General features: G+C 54.9%; 7 protein-coding genes across 7 annotated transcripts; 2 read left to right on the top strand and 5 right to left on the bottom strand.

Moving 5' to 3' along the window:
* Positions 1 to 121: 121 nt before the first annotated feature.
* On the bottom strand, positions 122 to 1059 carry N657DRAFT_251012 (uncharacterized protein). The gene is made up of 3 exons (XM_062786442.1): positions 548 to 1059; positions 360 to 450; positions 122 to 270 (listed from the first exon to the last, which is right to left on the bottom strand). The coding sequence occupies exons 1-3, from the start codon at positions 834 to 836 to the stop codon at positions 255 to 257; spliced, it is 396 nt and encodes a 131-aa protein (XP_062643417.1). The 5' UTR covers positions 837 to 1059; the 3' UTR covers positions 122 to 254.
* Positions 1060 to 1995: 936 nt separating this feature from the next.
* N657DRAFT_250896 (uncharacterized protein) lies at positions 1996 to 2950 on the top strand. Its single transcript, XM_062786441.1, has one exon. The coding sequence runs from the start codon at positions 2282 to 2284 to the stop codon at positions 2846 to 2848; it is 567 nt and encodes a 188-aa protein (XP_062643416.1). The 5' UTR covers positions 1996 to 2281; the 3' UTR covers positions 2849 to 2950.
* A 103-nt stretch (positions 2951 to 3053) lies between these two features.
* On the bottom strand, positions 3054 to 4198 carry N657DRAFT_666543 (phenazine biosynthesis PhzC/PhzF protein; the record flags this gene model as incomplete). The annotated part of the gene is made up of 2 exons (XM_062795345.1): positions 3857 to 4198; positions 3054 to 3779 (listed from the first exon to the last, which is right to left on the bottom strand). The coding sequence occupies exons 1-2, from the start codon at positions 4085 to 4087 to the stop codon at positions 3054 to 3056; spliced, it is 957 nt and encodes a 318-aa protein (XP_062643415.1). The 5' UTR covers positions 4088 to 4198.
* Positions 4199 to 4206: 8 nt separating this feature from the next.
* On the bottom strand, positions 4207 to 5432 carry N657DRAFT_649955 (uncharacterized protein). Its single transcript, XM_062793833.1, has 4 exons — positions 5175 to 5432; positions 4984 to 5117; positions 4783 to 4915; positions 4207 to 4669 (listed from the first exon to the last, which is right to left on the bottom strand). The coding sequence occupies exons 1-4, from the start codon at positions 5250 to 5252 to the stop codon at positions 4394 to 4396; spliced, it is 621 nt and encodes a 206-aa protein (XP_062643414.1). The 5' UTR covers positions 5253 to 5432; the 3' UTR covers positions 4207 to 4393.
* A 642-nt stretch (positions 5433 to 6074) lies between these two features.
* Positions 6075 to 8206, bottom strand: N657DRAFT_626456 (uncharacterized protein; the record flags this gene model as incomplete). Its single annotated transcript, XM_062790790.1, has 4 exons — positions 8030 to 8206; positions 7799 to 7947; positions 7632 to 7733; positions 6075 to 7557 (listed from the first exon to the last, which is right to left on the bottom strand). Exons 1-4 carry the CDS (start codon positions 8069 to 8071, stop codon positions 6075 to 6077), a joined length of 1776 nt encoding a protein of 591 aa, XP_062643413.1. The 5' UTR covers positions 8072 to 8206.
* Positions 8207 to 8842: 636 nt separating this feature from the next.
* N657DRAFT_626454 (uncharacterized protein) lies at positions 8843 to 11375 on the top strand (the record flags this gene model as incomplete). Its single annotated transcript, XM_062790789.1, has 6 exons — positions 8843 to 9298; positions 9363 to 9633; positions 9687 to 10077; positions 10164 to 10524; positions 10606 to 10877; positions 10928 to 11375. Exons 1-6 carry the CDS (start codon positions 8954 to 8956, stop codon positions 11373 to 11375), a joined length of 2088 nt encoding a protein of 695 aa, XP_062643412.1. The 5' UTR covers positions 8843 to 8953.
* A 236-nt stretch (positions 11376 to 11611) lies between these two features.
* N657DRAFT_658890 (WSC-domain-containing protein) lies at positions 11612 to 12361 on the bottom strand (the record flags this gene model as incomplete). Its single annotated transcript, XM_062794937.1, has 2 exons — positions 11612 to 12074; positions 12168 to 12361. The coding sequence occupies 2 exons, from the start codon at positions 12359 to 12361 to the stop codon at positions 11612 to 11614; spliced, it is 657 nt and encodes a 218-aa protein (XP_062643411.1).
* Between the last annotated feature and the right edge of the window lie 3836 nt (positions 12362 to 16197).

Genomic DNA, 16197 nt, shown 5'->3' with positions numbered 1-16197 from the left:
GTGGCCTCGGCACCAACTCCCGCTGCTCAGGCCGGCCCTGCAATCTGAGGATGACGACGAAGTCTGCACGGCAGCCCAAGCTATGCTAAGCGAGTGGCATGCCGCTGCTAGCCATGTATCGTCCCTTATCTCCGGGACACGCTTGGAGCTCGGCCTGGCGTGCGATATTGTTCCGATTCATAAAAGCAGTCGAACAGGCCCACGCGGCAAGACACTGGATTTCGCCTCAGCCATTAGCACAGGACGCTGCCTTGCTAAGCTACGGGATCACTAATCCGTATTAGAAGCCGACTTCCACGAGAGTCACATTGCTAACACTCCCGCGCGAGCTCCCGCTCCGGATTTCCGAGTTCACTGACCTTCTTACCCCAAACAAGGAGGTCTGTTGGAGTGAAAAATTCGGGAAGTATGTTTGGTCTGACATCGCCGGTGATGGTATTCCACGGTGCCCTAACGACCGGAGTTCATTGTCACTTCTCCGAGTGATGGTACCAGACTTTGACCTACCATATCACTGGGGCTGGGCTTTCTCTCGGCTGCTTCTTACCGTCGCCGCCACTCCGCCTTCTCCGTGACCTGCACATGCTGGGCTCCGCCTGGGCCTGCTTTATTTTTCGTCTGGCGGCACGAAAGCAGCAGGCCGTGGAATTGATGGGGAAACGGCTCTGGCGAGAGGGGGGGGTCCCTACACTCGCGGGCGGGGCCGTGCAGGCCGAAGTAAATGGATGGCCGTCCCACGATGCCAGGCCAACAAAACAATAGATCCGATCTCGGTTGACTGGGGAGAGGCGCAGAAGCGGTGGCGCGGGCTTGTTGCGGGACCCCGGCATCGTCATCGCTGCCAATAATTATTTAGCTCATCGATTTATCTGGAATGTCAAAGGGACAAAATCTGCGGCGTGGTTCCTGTTAGCCGCTGCGGCGAGGTAGTTTGTCCGGTGGTCGACGCAAGGTTGTGTGCTTGATGGAAGAGTGGGCAGCAACCACCTGAGTTGTGGTCCCGGTTGCGTGTTTGTGGAGTTGGCTCATGAGGAAAGGGCGAGAGGCTTTAGGTTTCGGAACTGCATGAATTATGTACGTGGCAACTGGAATGGTTTTTGGGCTTAACTACATCCGTATTGATAATCACTCCGTAAATTCAGCACCAACAGCGTCAATTCCGCGCCTGCGTATCTGGTTCTGGTGTAGGTATGCATTCAACAGGCTTGGCGCCCTCTGGGCCATTTCCATATTTTGGGGCTAAGGTTAGCTCATTTCCTAGGCAAGTTCTAAGTGCAGTCCCAATGCTTCCCATATCTACCTCAAAGAGGTACCCCAGCGAAAGTGCACCAGGAGCAGCAGACCCCTCCGCTGTAGGTGTCACATCGTCAGAATTCCCTTCAAGCTCTCAGCTTCTCCCCTATGAGTGCCACCTTTTCCTTCAGAGAGTTTAGATTGAAATCAACTTCCGAGCGCTTCTCCAACTCTGTCCCATGGTGGGGGAGTTCTTGTCTCTCCTTGGTTAGCCGCGTGATTTGCTTTCAAAGAGATTCGAGTTCGGTGTTGGCGCTGTCAAGCTGGGCCTCGAGTTTTTCCTTGGCCAAATTGGCCTTCGCAATTTCGGCCCTCACAAGCTCCAGCTCGTTTCTCACGTCCATTTCCTGCTCTAATAACATCGTCTCTGCAGTGTCCAGAAAGGTCAAAAGAAGCTTGTTGTCGTTGGGGTCCTGATTGCCGGAGGCCAGGGAACGAGTAGCAGCGGAATCGGAGTAGGCTGGGGTTAATGCTGTCGTCAGCATCATCTTCAGTCATGCCGTGACGGGCTTCTCGGCCCAAGGGCCTGTTGGGTGATGTTTCACTTAATTACCTTCCACTTTGCAAGTACCTAGCCTTAGTCTTCAGGCGCATATACTTGGGTACTGTGTTTTAATGGCCAGTGCCGAGTTAACAGCGGTCCAATCGAGGCAAGGTGAGGTCTCGAAGTTTTGCTGTTGTGACAGATTTTCTTGCGATCGATAGCACTGCCGTGTGCAGAGTACCTAGCGCCCTAGCGGCGGGGCCGATGTCTGTTGCTGGGAGAAAAGGTTGCACCGCTTATCAACGTGGACGGAGTGGTGGATAATTCACTCAAGGCCGGCAGCTCCAGTAACCTCAGAGTTATTTCGGCTTTGGGAAATTAGAAAGTCTCGAAAGTCGATGAAAAATCGGTCGCCGGCCATTAGCCTGGAGGTTTTTGAATCTCTGTCGGAGGGCCCAACCTTTCCATGAATTGCAGGTTCTATCTAACGTTAATTAATGTTGCATGAACACAGCAGCACACCTCAGCTCCTCCATTTTATTCAACTTCTCCAACTTCTCTGTTCCAAATTCTCCTTTCCTCGTCATGATGTTGAAGGAACTCGCTGCGCCCCCCGTCGCACCGACTGCATATCTAGGAAGGACCGGACTCTGCCGCCTTCACCAAGAATCCTTTGAGCTGCCCTCTGCCGCCTCAAGTAGACGGATAAAACAGCAGCTCCAACTCTGCACTTACACCAGCGATTTCCAGCACTCCTGTTCCAACCAACCGACTTATCGCCTGGGTAGTAGAAGATCGCTGACTCAAACGGACCAGAGCCGGGTTGTAGAGGCTCGGACTCCGCCATGGATCCTTCTGGCTCCGTGCCGGTTCCGCGCCGATTCCGTGCCGACTCCGACGGGTTATCGCCATCCAGTCTACCCAAGGAGAATGAATTCTTCTCTTTTTTCTGATATTTCTCTTTTGCTATGTCACTCTCTTTCCGTTTTCTTCTTCCTGTTTGCTTTTTCCCGCTTTATCATCTTGAACTTCTTCAAGCAAGACGACGAAGGCCCGTTAGAGGCCAGATAAGTTACACCCGACGGCGGGACAGACGTAAGGTACACAGCCATATTATTTATCAGTTGAGTTATTTGAGGTATTGTGATTCTCATATAACCATGTTCAAGAGAATTCTCCAATGAGAGGAGGAAATACGCGCAGGAAAGTAAGCAAGCAATCAAGTCTCAATAATCTACTGAGTTTCATGTGTCCACAACGATTCTACACGCCTAACTTAGAAAGTTGTCGAGAAATCAGGAACGTCGATCCGCCCCTCGGCAACCTGAACACCACTGCCGATAAGATCCACATCCAAAACCTCTTGCCCGCCTTCTTGCCGAAGCCTGAGCTCAACGTGGATGACGCATTCCCTGCCGACTCGAGATCCCTGGTGCACAAGGATCCTCCCAACACCATCGTTGCTAAGCTTCAAGATCCCTTGGTAATACAAATACGCCGAGAGCGGACCAGCGGCGCTTCCTGTAGCAGGATCTTCACCAGACAATCCCGGGCTGAAGAAGCGTGCTTGGAATGTCTGGGTACTGGTCCCATCGGCCGACGGGACCCGGGTGAAGAGGTACAGACCATACGCCTTGTCGTCGACGCGCCTGAGTTGTTCCAGTAGCCTGTCACGCTGCACCACTGCTCGATTCAGTGCCGCAACGGACGACACGGGAACAAGGAGATGGCGAGTCGTCGATGTGGACATGACCTGGGGCTGGGGCTGTCGGCCGGAATTGCCTGTCGTGGTGAGCCCGATGTCTTGCGCCGTTAGCTTGATCCTTGCGGCGAGCCCGGCCGGGTCGGGGTGCGTCGAATGGGCCTGTGGCGTAGCCTGTCGGAGGGAGACCGAGAATTGGCTTTTGCCGTCCAGAGCTTCCGTGTGTCTGGTTACTTGAACCGGAATGACCTCGCCTCCGAGTTCCTGATGAAAGACGAAGCTCTCGGTAACCCCCGCTGCCTCGATGAGATGTGGTGCGGGGAGATGGAGGAGGTTGGCGTGAGCTAGGTACCACCACACGCCGAGAATGTTGTGACCGGCGCCGTGGACCTCCTTCCGCCGGGGAGAAAGGAGCGAAGTCTGAAGTCGGCTCCTGGCAAAGTAGGTGGGAAAAAGAAGGTTGTTTCGGATAGGTTAAATTGGCGCGTGATGAGCTTCATCTGCGTGTCCGTGAGGTCTTCGTTTCTGGCGTCTACTATAGCCAGAGGGTTGCCCTTGTAACGGACCGTCGAGAAGATATCGGCAATGGTGAAAGGAACGGAGGTCATGGTATTAAGTTGCAGGGTTATTGTAAATGTCACTGGTGTCCACGGTTGACGTTTGGTTACCGAGGACGATGGGATTTCATCGAGGATGAAGGAGTGCGTTGTCGTAATATAGACAGTGTCGGCTGGCATGATCATTTGTAATGGTAGGTAGCTATCTCCGGTCTGGCATTAGGCCGCGCTTATTAATGTAACGTGCCCACAAGCGCATAGGGAGCAGCTAAGTACACTAGCCGTTACGCATTAAGGAAGGCGAACATAGTCCGAAACTGGCGCAATATCACCTCAACCAGCCCCTGCCCGCAACACTCAGCAAGTGCTGAGCATGCTGCTCAGCGCCGACTTCTCGGCCGAAGTGACGCTCAGACTCCAGGCGTACTTCACAGCAACCCAGCTCTTGGCATAGGTACAGTAGAACGACGTGAGCGGGGGCTTCCAGACGTCAGGAGACTGATCCGACTTTGCCTGGTTGACGTTGTCGGTGACAGCCCAGAGCTGCGGCGTGTTCAAGTCGTTCGCGAACTGCTGTCGCTTGGACGTGGTCCAAGACTTGGCCCCCGAGATCCAGGCGTTCTTGAGCGGGACCTGATTATCATTGATGTCGAGTCAGCTGTCGTTTTCCTACCAGATATTGTGCCGGGAGGTTCGGGGGTGAGTGGTTGTCTCCGGAACGCCTTGGAGAGGGATAAGGAACAAACCATGTGATCTATGTCAATATCAGACGCGAGAGTCCAGGTGGCGCCGTCATATGGAGAACGCCAAGTGCCGGACGTGGCAGCGCAATCGCTGTTCGTAATGACATTCGTGCCGTCCCGCTTTAGGACAGTCTCCCTGGTAAGTCAGCGGTCAGCCTCGCCTGATCGAAATTAGGGAACAAGGAGAGATAGAAGGTTTCATACCGAGTGTTGCAGGTACCGCTAACCGTGGTCCAGTGCGGGAACAGGTCACGGTTGTATGTCCCATCGTCAACGTACGCCTTGACGGCGAGAGCAGCCAGCTGGGACTGGGCTGTCGAGGCAGAAGGGATGCCGGGCTGTAGGTGCCAGAGTCAGCTTCAAGGGCCATGAGGAAGACTTGCGGCCAAACGTACAGGAGCCGGGACCGGGGCCGGCATGGGGACGGCGGACACCGCCGTGGCCAGGAGTGAACCGACAATGAAGGCCTTCATCTTCTGGGCGGTGGCAAGCTGGTCTCCAATCAGTGAGCGCGTCCCTGGCGCCAAATTTTCAATGCTGGGACCAGCCTCGGTCATATATAGTCGGGTTGAAGCGCCTACGACGCTGGACTCGGAAGGGAGTCAGTCTCTGCAGCCATGGGCCTGAAACGACCGCTTACAGAAGGCAGCCAGGGTTCGGGTATATGCCGATCTCCGGCCCCCAATCAACGCTCGGCAGTGTGCAACCTCAATTTGCTTCCCATTCCCGCCAAGGCTCCTTAGCTCACCTACAGGTAGCCAATGCCGACGCGATGCAACACGGCCCGGGGCGCCCTCATCAAGATTGATAACCAGTCAAGATGCGAGACTGGGCCACGTCGGGAAGGTTGAAGGAGTAAGTCCTCTTCTTATCAGGGGTCTGAGACTCCGCGTCTTCAGCCAACTTCCTGTTCGGGCGCCACCGATCAGGACCCGGGAGTTGCTGCAGGTCACCCAATCACCCGGCATTGCACCACAACGTTTGCCATTGGAACGGGGCTTAAATAGCTGGCCGTTGGGAGAACGGGGCAGATCACCACCTAGCCAAGACACGCTTGTGATGCATTCGACTGAAAAGGATACCGAGGAATCAGAAAAAAGGACTAAACAATATTAAACAGAAGAGGTGGGTCAGGCAGCGCTTGGGGATACTGTCAACTTCCCCTGTTCCTCTCTGGGTTGCTACAATGATACCAGAAACACTGAGCGTGGCTCTTTGAAGAGACCTGATCAGCCAAAGTCTGCCGCAGGTCTCAATAGGTTCAGCAGCAGAGTTCCACCTACCGAATCTATAACCTATTGTGGAGATCGTGTCACCTCAATGCTCGCTTTCTTATCTCTAGCACCCGCTTGCCCTGCGTCGTCGGAAGGCTTTGCTGGTTCCACGTCCGGTGTCTTTAATGCTGCCATTTCCACGACTGGCTTCCTTGCGAACGGATTGATCCGAGTGGGCAACGACACACTCGGCATGCTGGGCATGGGGGGCATGTCGGGCAGACTGAGGGCTGGCATCGACACCTTGGGCATCTCTACTGCCGGCAGCTTCGACGGCAGATAAGACCGCAGGCTCGTGCCTGTGCTTTGCGCAACGCCAAACAGGTGCCGTAGATAGGCTTTTTTCTGATCGGTCTTCCCGGACTCGCCCGCACTGTCCGAGAGGTCGTGCTCGATGTCGTCTGGTAGAGGAACAAGAGCGGCAGCAGCGGCAATGTCGATTGGCGACTCATCGGGGACCTCATCATCCGCGCTCATTTCCGTATCCTCTACACCGCCGTTCTCAGCGTTCCTTGTGAGGTCCTTCGTCTGCGCAACCCCCTCGCTATCAACCACCTTCGCAATCGCTTCTGTCTCCTCGGGCTCGGCAGGCGGCGGTTCCGCAAACTTGGGATCGTCGTAAAGCTCCGTTTGGTCGTTGAACCAGTCGACAATCAGCTTTGCCGAATCGTTGATCATCCTCTCATAGTCCTTATTCTTGTCCTTTTTAAACATGCCGACATGAGCGGCAATCTCGTCCGTGGCTCCCTCGACAACATGCCTCACAAACAGCTTGGCCTCGGGCTCGTCCTTAGCGGGTATCGCGCAGAACGTTCGCTCAGGCACAAAATACCCGCCGCTCCAGTACCCGTTCTCCCCCAGCGACGCGTACACATCACACACGCCAACCCCTCTCAGCGCCGCCAGCCGCTCCAGCCGCCTGTTCAGCTCGTTCTGCTTGAGCAGCGCACCGACAAATGTAAAGTGGTCCGACAGCCAGGCAAACGACTCGCCGACATTGCCGCGGTTGATGTAGGCCAGGCCCTGGCCGAGCGCGTCTACCGACTGTTGGTAGCCCTGGACGATGTCGTCCTTGGTGAGGCTGCGCACGGTGCGCACGCCCTCAAGAATCTTCTTGCGATGCATGTACGCGGCAACGCCGCCGGCGGCGATGACGCCCACGGTGCCCGTCCGCATGGCGATCAGCTGCCAGGCTTTCCAGGCCGGGCTGGAGGCGACGCTGCGCTTGGAGATTCGCCCCGTGGCGGTGCTAATGGCGCGCTTGGAGGCGAGGCGCGAGAGCGCGGCCGGGGTGGCGGCCGAGATGGCGGTCATGATGTTGAAGACGTTGCTGACTTTGTTGTAGTTGGAGAAGGCGCCGTAAACAAACATGGAGCGGGCGAGGCCGTTCAAAGGAGTATCGAACGCGAGGATGCCTTGGATGAGGGGGAATATGGGGCCCAGGGATCCGTTCTCGCGATGATCATCCAGGATGCGGAAGAGGCAATCGCTTGCTACGAAACCACTGGCGCAGGTGAGCATGAGTTTGTTGGTGCTTGTCAAGGAGACGGAACAAGGTGTGACTTGGAACCCACTTACCCCATCGAATGGGCAACCAGGACGACGCCCACTCTTCGGTCATTTGGCGGCCATGGATCTTCGAGGTGTGCCTTTCGAAGTTCCATGACCCTTTCTTTCAGCCTATGAACGGTCGAGTTAGCATTTGGGGTCCATCGGAGAGAAGAGACTAGAGTGCTAGGACATGCCACTCAAGAAAGGCAGAGGTGCTCTGCGCCAACTCTCCGCGAGTTTCATATCTGGGGTATATCGCAATTGCCAATTCGTGATCCGGCAGGTTGTTGGCGGCGGTGTCCTTGAGGTGGGTTGGGAAGTCGCCGAAGGTGAAGTCACTTCCCTGGACGTATTCGGTTAGCAAGATGGCCAAGTAAGGTACAATCCAGAAAGACACTATGAATCGAGTTGAGACGAAGCCTTGCCCTAAATCCGTGGATAAAAGCGAGAAGAAGGATTCGCTTCATCGTGGCGCAACTTGGCTCAAGTTTGTCGACTCGGCAACTGTGACGCTCGCAGCGGCAGTGGATCCGTTGATGGTAATTAGCAGTTCATCAAATGGAATTGTGTTTTGAGATACTCCTATCCATGTGATGAACTTGCGACGATGTGGGCAACATGCGTTGCCCCCCAGGAGGGAGTGCCATAACGTCATTGCGCAACGTCATTGACCGGCTCAAAAAAAAAAAGGGTGACGAGTAGTGTGCATGAGACCAGCGACTAATTAAATTCATTAGCTCCCGGAACGACAGCAGTGGTCCGAACACGGGTTAGGGTTAATTGTGCCCAGTTCTCCTGCGGTCTACGAAAGGGCATTCGAACATCTCTAATCCGTAGACGGACGAGCCAACAATCAAACTTCCAACAAGCCGCACCGCCTGCCTCGCCGCCCGAGGAGCCCTTTGAAGGTTCAATGTTCCCTAATCCAAGTTTCAGTCTCTCACAAGATGTCTCAGCTGTTCAAGTCGATCAGCTAACCGATGATGCACTGTCAGCAGAAATTTGTATTGACGCTGTAATTCAGGGTCCCAAGTGGTCCCAAACCAATGTCCGTGGAATTCAAGGATGATACTATGATACTCGTAATTGTCGGTTTGCAGCCACCACTGCGAAGTCGCAATGGGAAAGGAGGTTTCAACCGCCGGATTATCGGCAGCACTGATGCCGAGTCCCACCCTCGATTATGCGGCGCCAAGCCCGAAGTCCATCGTTCATCAGGCAGCAAAGCTGGTCGAATGTTTCGGTATCATTTACTAAAAGCGAGCAGCTCTTTTGCGAGCGACAACACGGAATTGCAGCCTCAATTCATCGAGGTAGCTTTGAAAACACACGACTCCCAGACAGCAATCATGACTCCTACAGTATACCAATATCCCGGAGTGAACCTCCCGCTCGACCACCTCCGGCAGGGAGGCAGAGTGGGCATTGACTTCTACCGACTCGGCTCGTTCGAGGGCGCCGAGGGCGTCTCGGAGCTGATCCAAGTCCGCGAAGTCTTCATGATGGTTCTGATGGACCGCCTGACCGACAAGCCCAATTGGCACGAGAAGGTGTTTGACGACGCCATTGTCGCCAAGTGGCGCACTGAAGCCCTCGCACAACCCGAAGGCCACATATACCGCCAGATTATCGGCCCGCAGTCAATTCCTATCCCGAGGAGGACAAAGTTCATGACCCCAGAGGTCTTTGACTATGTACGTCTTTGCTCATGACATCACTTCGGTTGTCTTGACTGACTTTGCGTTACTCGTTTCAAAGTGTATCTCCGAGCTGAGGAGCAAGGCAGCCCACTTCAAGGAGACGGAACTGATTTTCACGCTCAACTCGCCCCAAGGATATTTCACAGAGCAATGGTCTCACAACACCGCCATCAAGTCCGACTCGGTCGTGAGCCCGGAGCTCCAGCGAGGCCTCAAGGCCGCGTTCGAGAAGCTCCGCAGGGACCAGGCAGCCGAACCTGACTGGCATCCTGGAAGCGACGACAAGGTCCAGGATTTGGTCCACCCGTCCATGTATCCCTTCGTCTACGGTACGCGCTTCTTCCGTTCTCCGTCTTAGTACAGGCAGTCTCATGAACTGCAGGCCAGACCAGATTCATCCAGGAAGAAGTCGTCGGTGTCGATGACGCTGTTGAGAAGTGGTCTGGTAAGGGTGACGTCGTGCCAAAGCCCGAGAAGCCGCGACCGGTTGAGGGCAGGGAATGGGAATGGGAGCATGGACACGCCATTGAGAGGGATTACTGGTCTCAGACATACCAGTGGCTTCCGGCCAACTTGGCTTTCCAAGAGGACGGCACCGTGCGATTTACGAGTTACATCAACAACCTGCACCCGAAGAAACACCCCGAGATATACAGGCTCGTCGAGCGGCTCATCGACGCGGCCATTCCCGCCTGGGATCGGGTTCTAAGCAGCAATGCATGGCATAAATCGGGAAGCGTCCAGAGACGGTTTGACTTACCGCCAAAGGTCAAGTGAGTCGTCCCGCTTTCGCAATCGCATGCAATATGAGTGAACTCGAGTGGAGCGAGTGACTTAACACTTAACGCACCCTTTGCAGCGAGAATAATCGTGACGCTGTTTGGGAGAAGTTCAACTCCGAGATCCTGGGCGAGCACGAGGCTAGAGAAGGTCCCGTCAGCTATGACCCGGAAGACGTCGAGTACTTGAGTGACGATGAGGTGGAGCGGGAAATGAGCGACCTAGAGGCAAAGAAGGCGCGCAAGGTTCAAAGACTCAAGTGGCGACTCATCCGTGATCCCCTCCTGCCCGAGCCGTTGGCCTTCGACTCGCCCGTCGAATACAAGGTCAGGCAGAAGCTCCGCAAGAGGTTCAAGCACACGGGCCTGCAGGTCATTGTCAAGATGGCCTCGATCGAGCTGACGCCGGAAAAGCCCGACTTCCCCCTCGGCAGCTGGCATGTGAGTCGCGCCTACCACCGCCAATCACGTTCGGTGTCACTTTCATGACACACGCACCAGCTCTGACTGCAAATATTCCAGATTGAGGGTCAGATGAACGAGCACATTGTGGCCACGGCACTGTACTATGTCGACTCGGAGAACGTGCAGCCGAGCCACCTGTCTTTTCGCATGGCCACGAGTGAGGAGCAGGAGGCACTGCAGGACCGGGTCGGACAGGATTTATATCGCGTCTACGAGCGTATCTATGGCACTGAGCTCAGCCTTTCCGGCCGGGGCGGAACCGTCCAGTCCTACGGCAGCGTTGCGACGCCCGAGGGCCGGCTGCTTGCATTCCCCAACATTTTGCAAGTGTCTCCCGTGCCTTTTTTGTTAAATAATACCGAGTACTGACTTGCCTCAGCCAACACCGCGTCTCGCACTTTGGCTTGCAGGACCGCACCAAGCCAGGCCACCGTCGCTTCATTGCCCTGTGGCTCGTCAACCCGTTCCAGCGCATCATCTCGACGGCCAACGTGCCGCCGCAGCAGTTCGATTGGTGGGCCGAGGCCGTCTTTGGCACCGGGTCCAGGGCTGCCAAGGGCGAGATGCCGCCCGAGCTGTTCCAGCTGCTGCTCGAGGAGGGGGCGTCCAAGACGGTCAAGCCGACGGAGGCGCTGCTCCGCACCCTGGAGAACCGCCTGCCTCCCGAGGTCATGGAGATGGTGCGGCGCCACCGGGCCGTGCCCGATGGGCTGATGACGGTCGAGGAGGCGCGCCGGCACAGGCTCGCGCTGATGGAGGAGAGGACCGCGTTTGTCGGGAAGGTTGAGGAGGAGTGGACCCGCACATACTCGTTTTGCGAGCACTAAGCGTATCTCGTCTCGGACTGCTGACGCTTTCTGGACTCTCAACTTGTACATCACATATCAGACAATTACGAGATATTCCGCTCACTGTTTCATTGTCCAGTTTCTATTGGGTAAACTGCGCCGCGAAGCTTTTACACTCGGCGCAAACGAGAAGAGAAGAGAACCTGAATCGATACACTGGCCAAGCTCCACCAATACCCCTTTCTCAGTGGAACTCAAAGCCCCCCATGACTCATTTACACCCACTGGTACACACTCAACCGGTTCGACCCGCCACACACCCCATTCACATCTCCCGAGCAGGCCATATTACAATCCTCCTCGACAGCGAGCGTGCTATTGACGTTCAACTCGCTCCCGCAGTAACACTCAGCGCTGTACTCGAGGCCGAACCACGTAAAACCGCTGTTGAGGCAGTAGTCGGCACACCCTTCCACCGTCATGGCGGTCGCCGAGAAGGCGCTCGCGCCCGACAGCGCGCGCACGCCCGACACCTCGGTCCAACAGCCCTCGTACTCGGGGGCCGTGACGGGCTCAGGGACCGGGTAGGGGGTGAAGGTGGGGGCCTCGGCCGACACGCCGTAGAGCGACAGCCGGTTGGGCCCGCCGCAGACGGTCGTCGCGTCGCCGGCGCACGGCATGGTGCAGTCTGTGGAGAAGGCTGGGAAGGAGCCCTGCGCGAGGGAGTTGCCGCAGTAGCTGGATCATCTTAATGTCAGCGTTCGTGTAAAGAAGGGGGTCATGATAGAGACGACGAGAATGGTAGGGTCGGGGAGGGAGGGAGGGACGTACCACTCGCCGCCGTACTCAAGCCCCCAAAGGGCGAAGCCTGTGCAGTGCGCTTCGCAGTCGGGGATGGTCATGGTGGTGTAGTTGACCAAGGAGGAGCCCGTCAGGGCACGAGTGGGCACCTCGGTGTAGCAGCCGTAGAAGGTCTGCGCGAGGGCGGCCGGCACGATGACCGCGAGAGCGAGGACGATCTGCATGTTGGAGAGTGGTTGAAGACTGCGTGTGAAAGGCCGAGTGGGTGTTGTGAGACCAGGTTGATGATGAGATGAGAAGGTAAGATGACAACATCGCGGGAGAGACGCAGTACTTATACCTGAGAGGAGAGGCCTTTGCTCTCAGAGTCTCCTATACCACTCAAACAAGTGTAGTTGGCCATGACTTGAGATAACACAACATTGGGTGTCACTCCCTTCCCGCTGTCACTGTCGATTGCCACCCTGCACTGACACCCTCCCAGCTGGCCCCATCTCGACTGAGATCCTAGTCTTGGAGGCTTTCAGCTGAATTCATTAGCTCTATGTGGCCACCTCTTCGCCGTTTTCGGTCTGAATCTGCGGGGCTTGGATATCACATGCAGCCCATTGCTACCTTCGCTTTGTCTAGTCGACCGGATGTGGCATCCGGAGGTGGATTTGGTTGAGGATTTCAGGGGTCTCAGCCTACCGAGGGCGTTATTTGTTTGAGCAGAGCCTCATGTCAATAGAACCTTGAAGAGGCCGAGTCTCAGCCACCCTGCCCACGGCCTGTCCCGTTGCGGAGAGCCAAGAGATCTGGCGTCTGGATATTGGGTGCAGCCTTGCGTCCCTCCCTGACGAAGGTAACCTTGATTATCCAACAGCCCCTCTTCCATTCGCTGCGGAATGTTCGCTAACTGTCCTGCAGCCTCGGGCGGCTGCTTCCGCCAGGGGCAATCTGCGAGTCATCGGACTATTGAATCGACAACCCCGCCCAAACTCGTCGCCTTGCTATTCATGCGTCAAAACTGCACGGATACGAGCAAGAGCGTTCTTCTCTTGACTGAGACGCCTGTCATAACTCTTCACCTGAACTGAAACAAAACAAGCCACTACGTAGCTGGGGGTATTCTCCAAGGCAACAGGGCATGGTGCCGGTCATGAAGGCCAAGGAGCAACTGAGCGGGCTGATTTGAGGTCGCACAAGTGAAACTACATGGCACGCTGAGCAGCCTTGGGCCGCTGAACTTCAGCTTGTGTTCAGGTTGTCAATAATTCCTCGAGAGCGGGTGAGTGGCATCTGGAGCCGCAGCCGGGATATCCGCTGCATACCTTACTTTACTGTACCTAATGGCTCGCGGACAGGGCAGATAGCTCCTCCCCCGTCGTCTCCCTTTCTTCAGGGGACATAGTCAACATTGTTTTGCGCCCCACTAATCTCTGTATATGGACGGCATCAACTAGGTATAGCATCCGCCCGCTGCGGGGTTGCAGATGCAGCTCGATCTGGGTAATTTCGAACAGCGAGCAATGTAACCTAGATCTAATATTAGCCGCTCAAGATGGGAAGGAGATGGTAGGATGCTGACTTCAATCACATTGTTGCAGTAGCGAAAGGACCTAAGAAAGCAGGACCGTCTAGCGAGTGAAAATGAACTCCTCCTCAATGGTCTATGATCCTCGGCAGCATCCTTAGAACCCTGAGCCAAGATACCATCTGCCGCTGTTTTCAAACGCGAGGTCCCATCTGCTCTGCATTGCATGCGCGCTATCAGATGCGGCAGGTCAATATATCAACTATCGATTCAGACAAACAGCGCTTTTTCGGAATTGTCTACCTGACTCGTCATGGTAGGTGACAAACCGTAATAGTGATGGAAACAGTACCTAGGTAGGTATCTTGCCTAGACACACCCTACCGGTATGGCTTCCTCTGACCACCTCCCACTCCCGACGGAAGCCAACGCCGAAGGCTGTGTGGGGCTGAGTACGGTATGTGAGAACTCCCAGATCCACTCTAGTTGCCACCAGACATTGTTCTCAACTCCTGTCGGTTGATGTGATATCTCTAGCTCCATCTAATTACCAGTCTGGCTGTATGTGCTCCGTACTATCTGAACCGCTTCTTTCCGAGGTCTCAGCTCTCCACACTCAACACCTCTTTACCCTTCTGAACTGTCTCATTCTAGCCCGTCACCCATCATCATCGTCTTAAAACATACTTTGCAAACCGCACACTCTCTGGCACTAACTACCCCAACCCCTTGGCTGCAACACCGGGGCCTGACTGTTCTCGCAGCAGCCGTCCCGAGCCCTGTTTCAGTACCTGACAATGGCAAGCAGGTCTAAATATTCACTACATTCAGGAGGTGTAGTGAATATGTAAAGATTGGCACATCGCAAATACATGTAGTTACCCTGCGTAATGTAGTGCGTTCCGTTTTGTGTTAATCCTGGCTCCTCAAACCGGATCCCCCTCAGTACACTTAGTCGCGGACTCCTGGACCTGTTGTTGTGCCTGGCCTTGAACTGCTGGTACAATACGTTATGACAGAACCAGGCTGTCGGGATTGGAAATAATCTGCATCCTTGCTCCTAGGTCCACGTGCGGACGTCCAAGTACCGACTACACTAGGTATGTAATGTAACATAGCCAGTCTCTCCAGAAAGGAATCCTAGTTCTTTTCTATAATTGCGGATGACTGCGAGGCTATCTATTACACACCATCTATGTCGTGGGTGCAGGGCTCGGGTAACGTTTCACATGTAAGTGAGCAGAAAGGTTCTGCCGCTTGGGTTAACCTTGACAACCTTGAAAGACGCGGGAGGCCGGTGTCTAAGCTTGGGGCGACTCTGACAGGGAAGGATGATTGACGGTCGATTCAGGCAATGATACATGTTAATAAAGGCCAGCTGCAGCCTCCCCGTCTTCCATGTCCCTTCCATAGAGGCCTCCACACCATATCCTATCTAAAACTGGCACAACACTTGGCGAACTCAATGCCAGATGCAGTAAGGTTGAGGCTGTCAAAGGTAAAACGTACTACTCTGCGAGGTTCAAAGAGGAGACGTTTGTAATAGTACAAAGGGTGCGCAGGTTGAATTAATCGTCCAACCCCCTTAAAATCAGCGCCGCCCATATCCAACTCCAGAGTTAATATACGGGACAATTTCCTTGTCAAAATGTGAAGGATGACGGCCTCAGTCGACAGCCGTCCTAGTGACCCATGTTAACGGAGTATATGAGATTAATTCAGCAGAGTAGGTATTACAGTGCTCCTTAGTTTCCATACGTACCTGGTATGGCCAGCGGTTGCTCTGGATAGACTCAACTACTCCGAATCTAATTACCGTATCTCAGCCCATGGAACCACAGCTGGTAATTATACTCTGACAAGCTGATTGAAACGCATGCAGTTGAACACAGAAATTGGGACAGCATGGTACAAGCGGAATGGGTAACATGAGATTGGACGAGGGCAGCTCGGGACGGTCCGCCCAGTTCGCCACGCGGTGGTTGGCGGCTCCAGAAACAGGTTACTAAAGGTAGGAAACAGGGTGTGACGGGATGCTCGAAGTTTTTTGTCCTGTCGTTGGGTTCTTGCCCATTTTGGCCTTCGCGAGAATATCAGGAAACCACCACGTCCCACGGAAAAGGCGAGCCCACTGCTCCGGAGCGTCGATTGTGAGAGGGAGACAAGGCAAAATGCATTGCTTTTTGCTTCCTTCTGGTCACATGTGCAATCCTACTGTGGCATGCAGGAACCGCAGCGTGGCGTACAACTCTAAGCGCCCTCGGCGCCCAGTTGCGTTACACTACATGATGATCCTCGTCCAACTTGTCAATCACACACCTAGTTGGAATGGGCTGGCCACCGCCAAGGGACTCTAGCTCCCTTGGCAATGCTGGAAGAGAAGGGCGGAACTCAAGCTTGCTGGTAGAGCGCAGCATGTCTCAGGCCATGTAATCTCTGGCGTCCAACCTGGTTGGCGGTGCCCGGATTGCGGGATTTAGCCGGGGTGTTCTAATATGGGACGCCCGTACGATGATTGCAGTCCTAGATCTCGGCGTCGTTCCG

The sequence above is a fragment of the Parathielavia appendiculata genome (assembly GCF_033297405.1).
Source record: "Parathielavia appendiculata strain CBS 731.68 unplaced genomic scaffold N657scaffold_24, whole genome shotgun sequence".
NCBI lineage: Eukaryota > Fungi > Ascomycota > Sordariomycetes > Sordariales > Chaetomiaceae > Parathielavia > Parathielavia appendiculata.
This window is presented reverse-complemented; position numbering and strand designations above follow the sequence as displayed.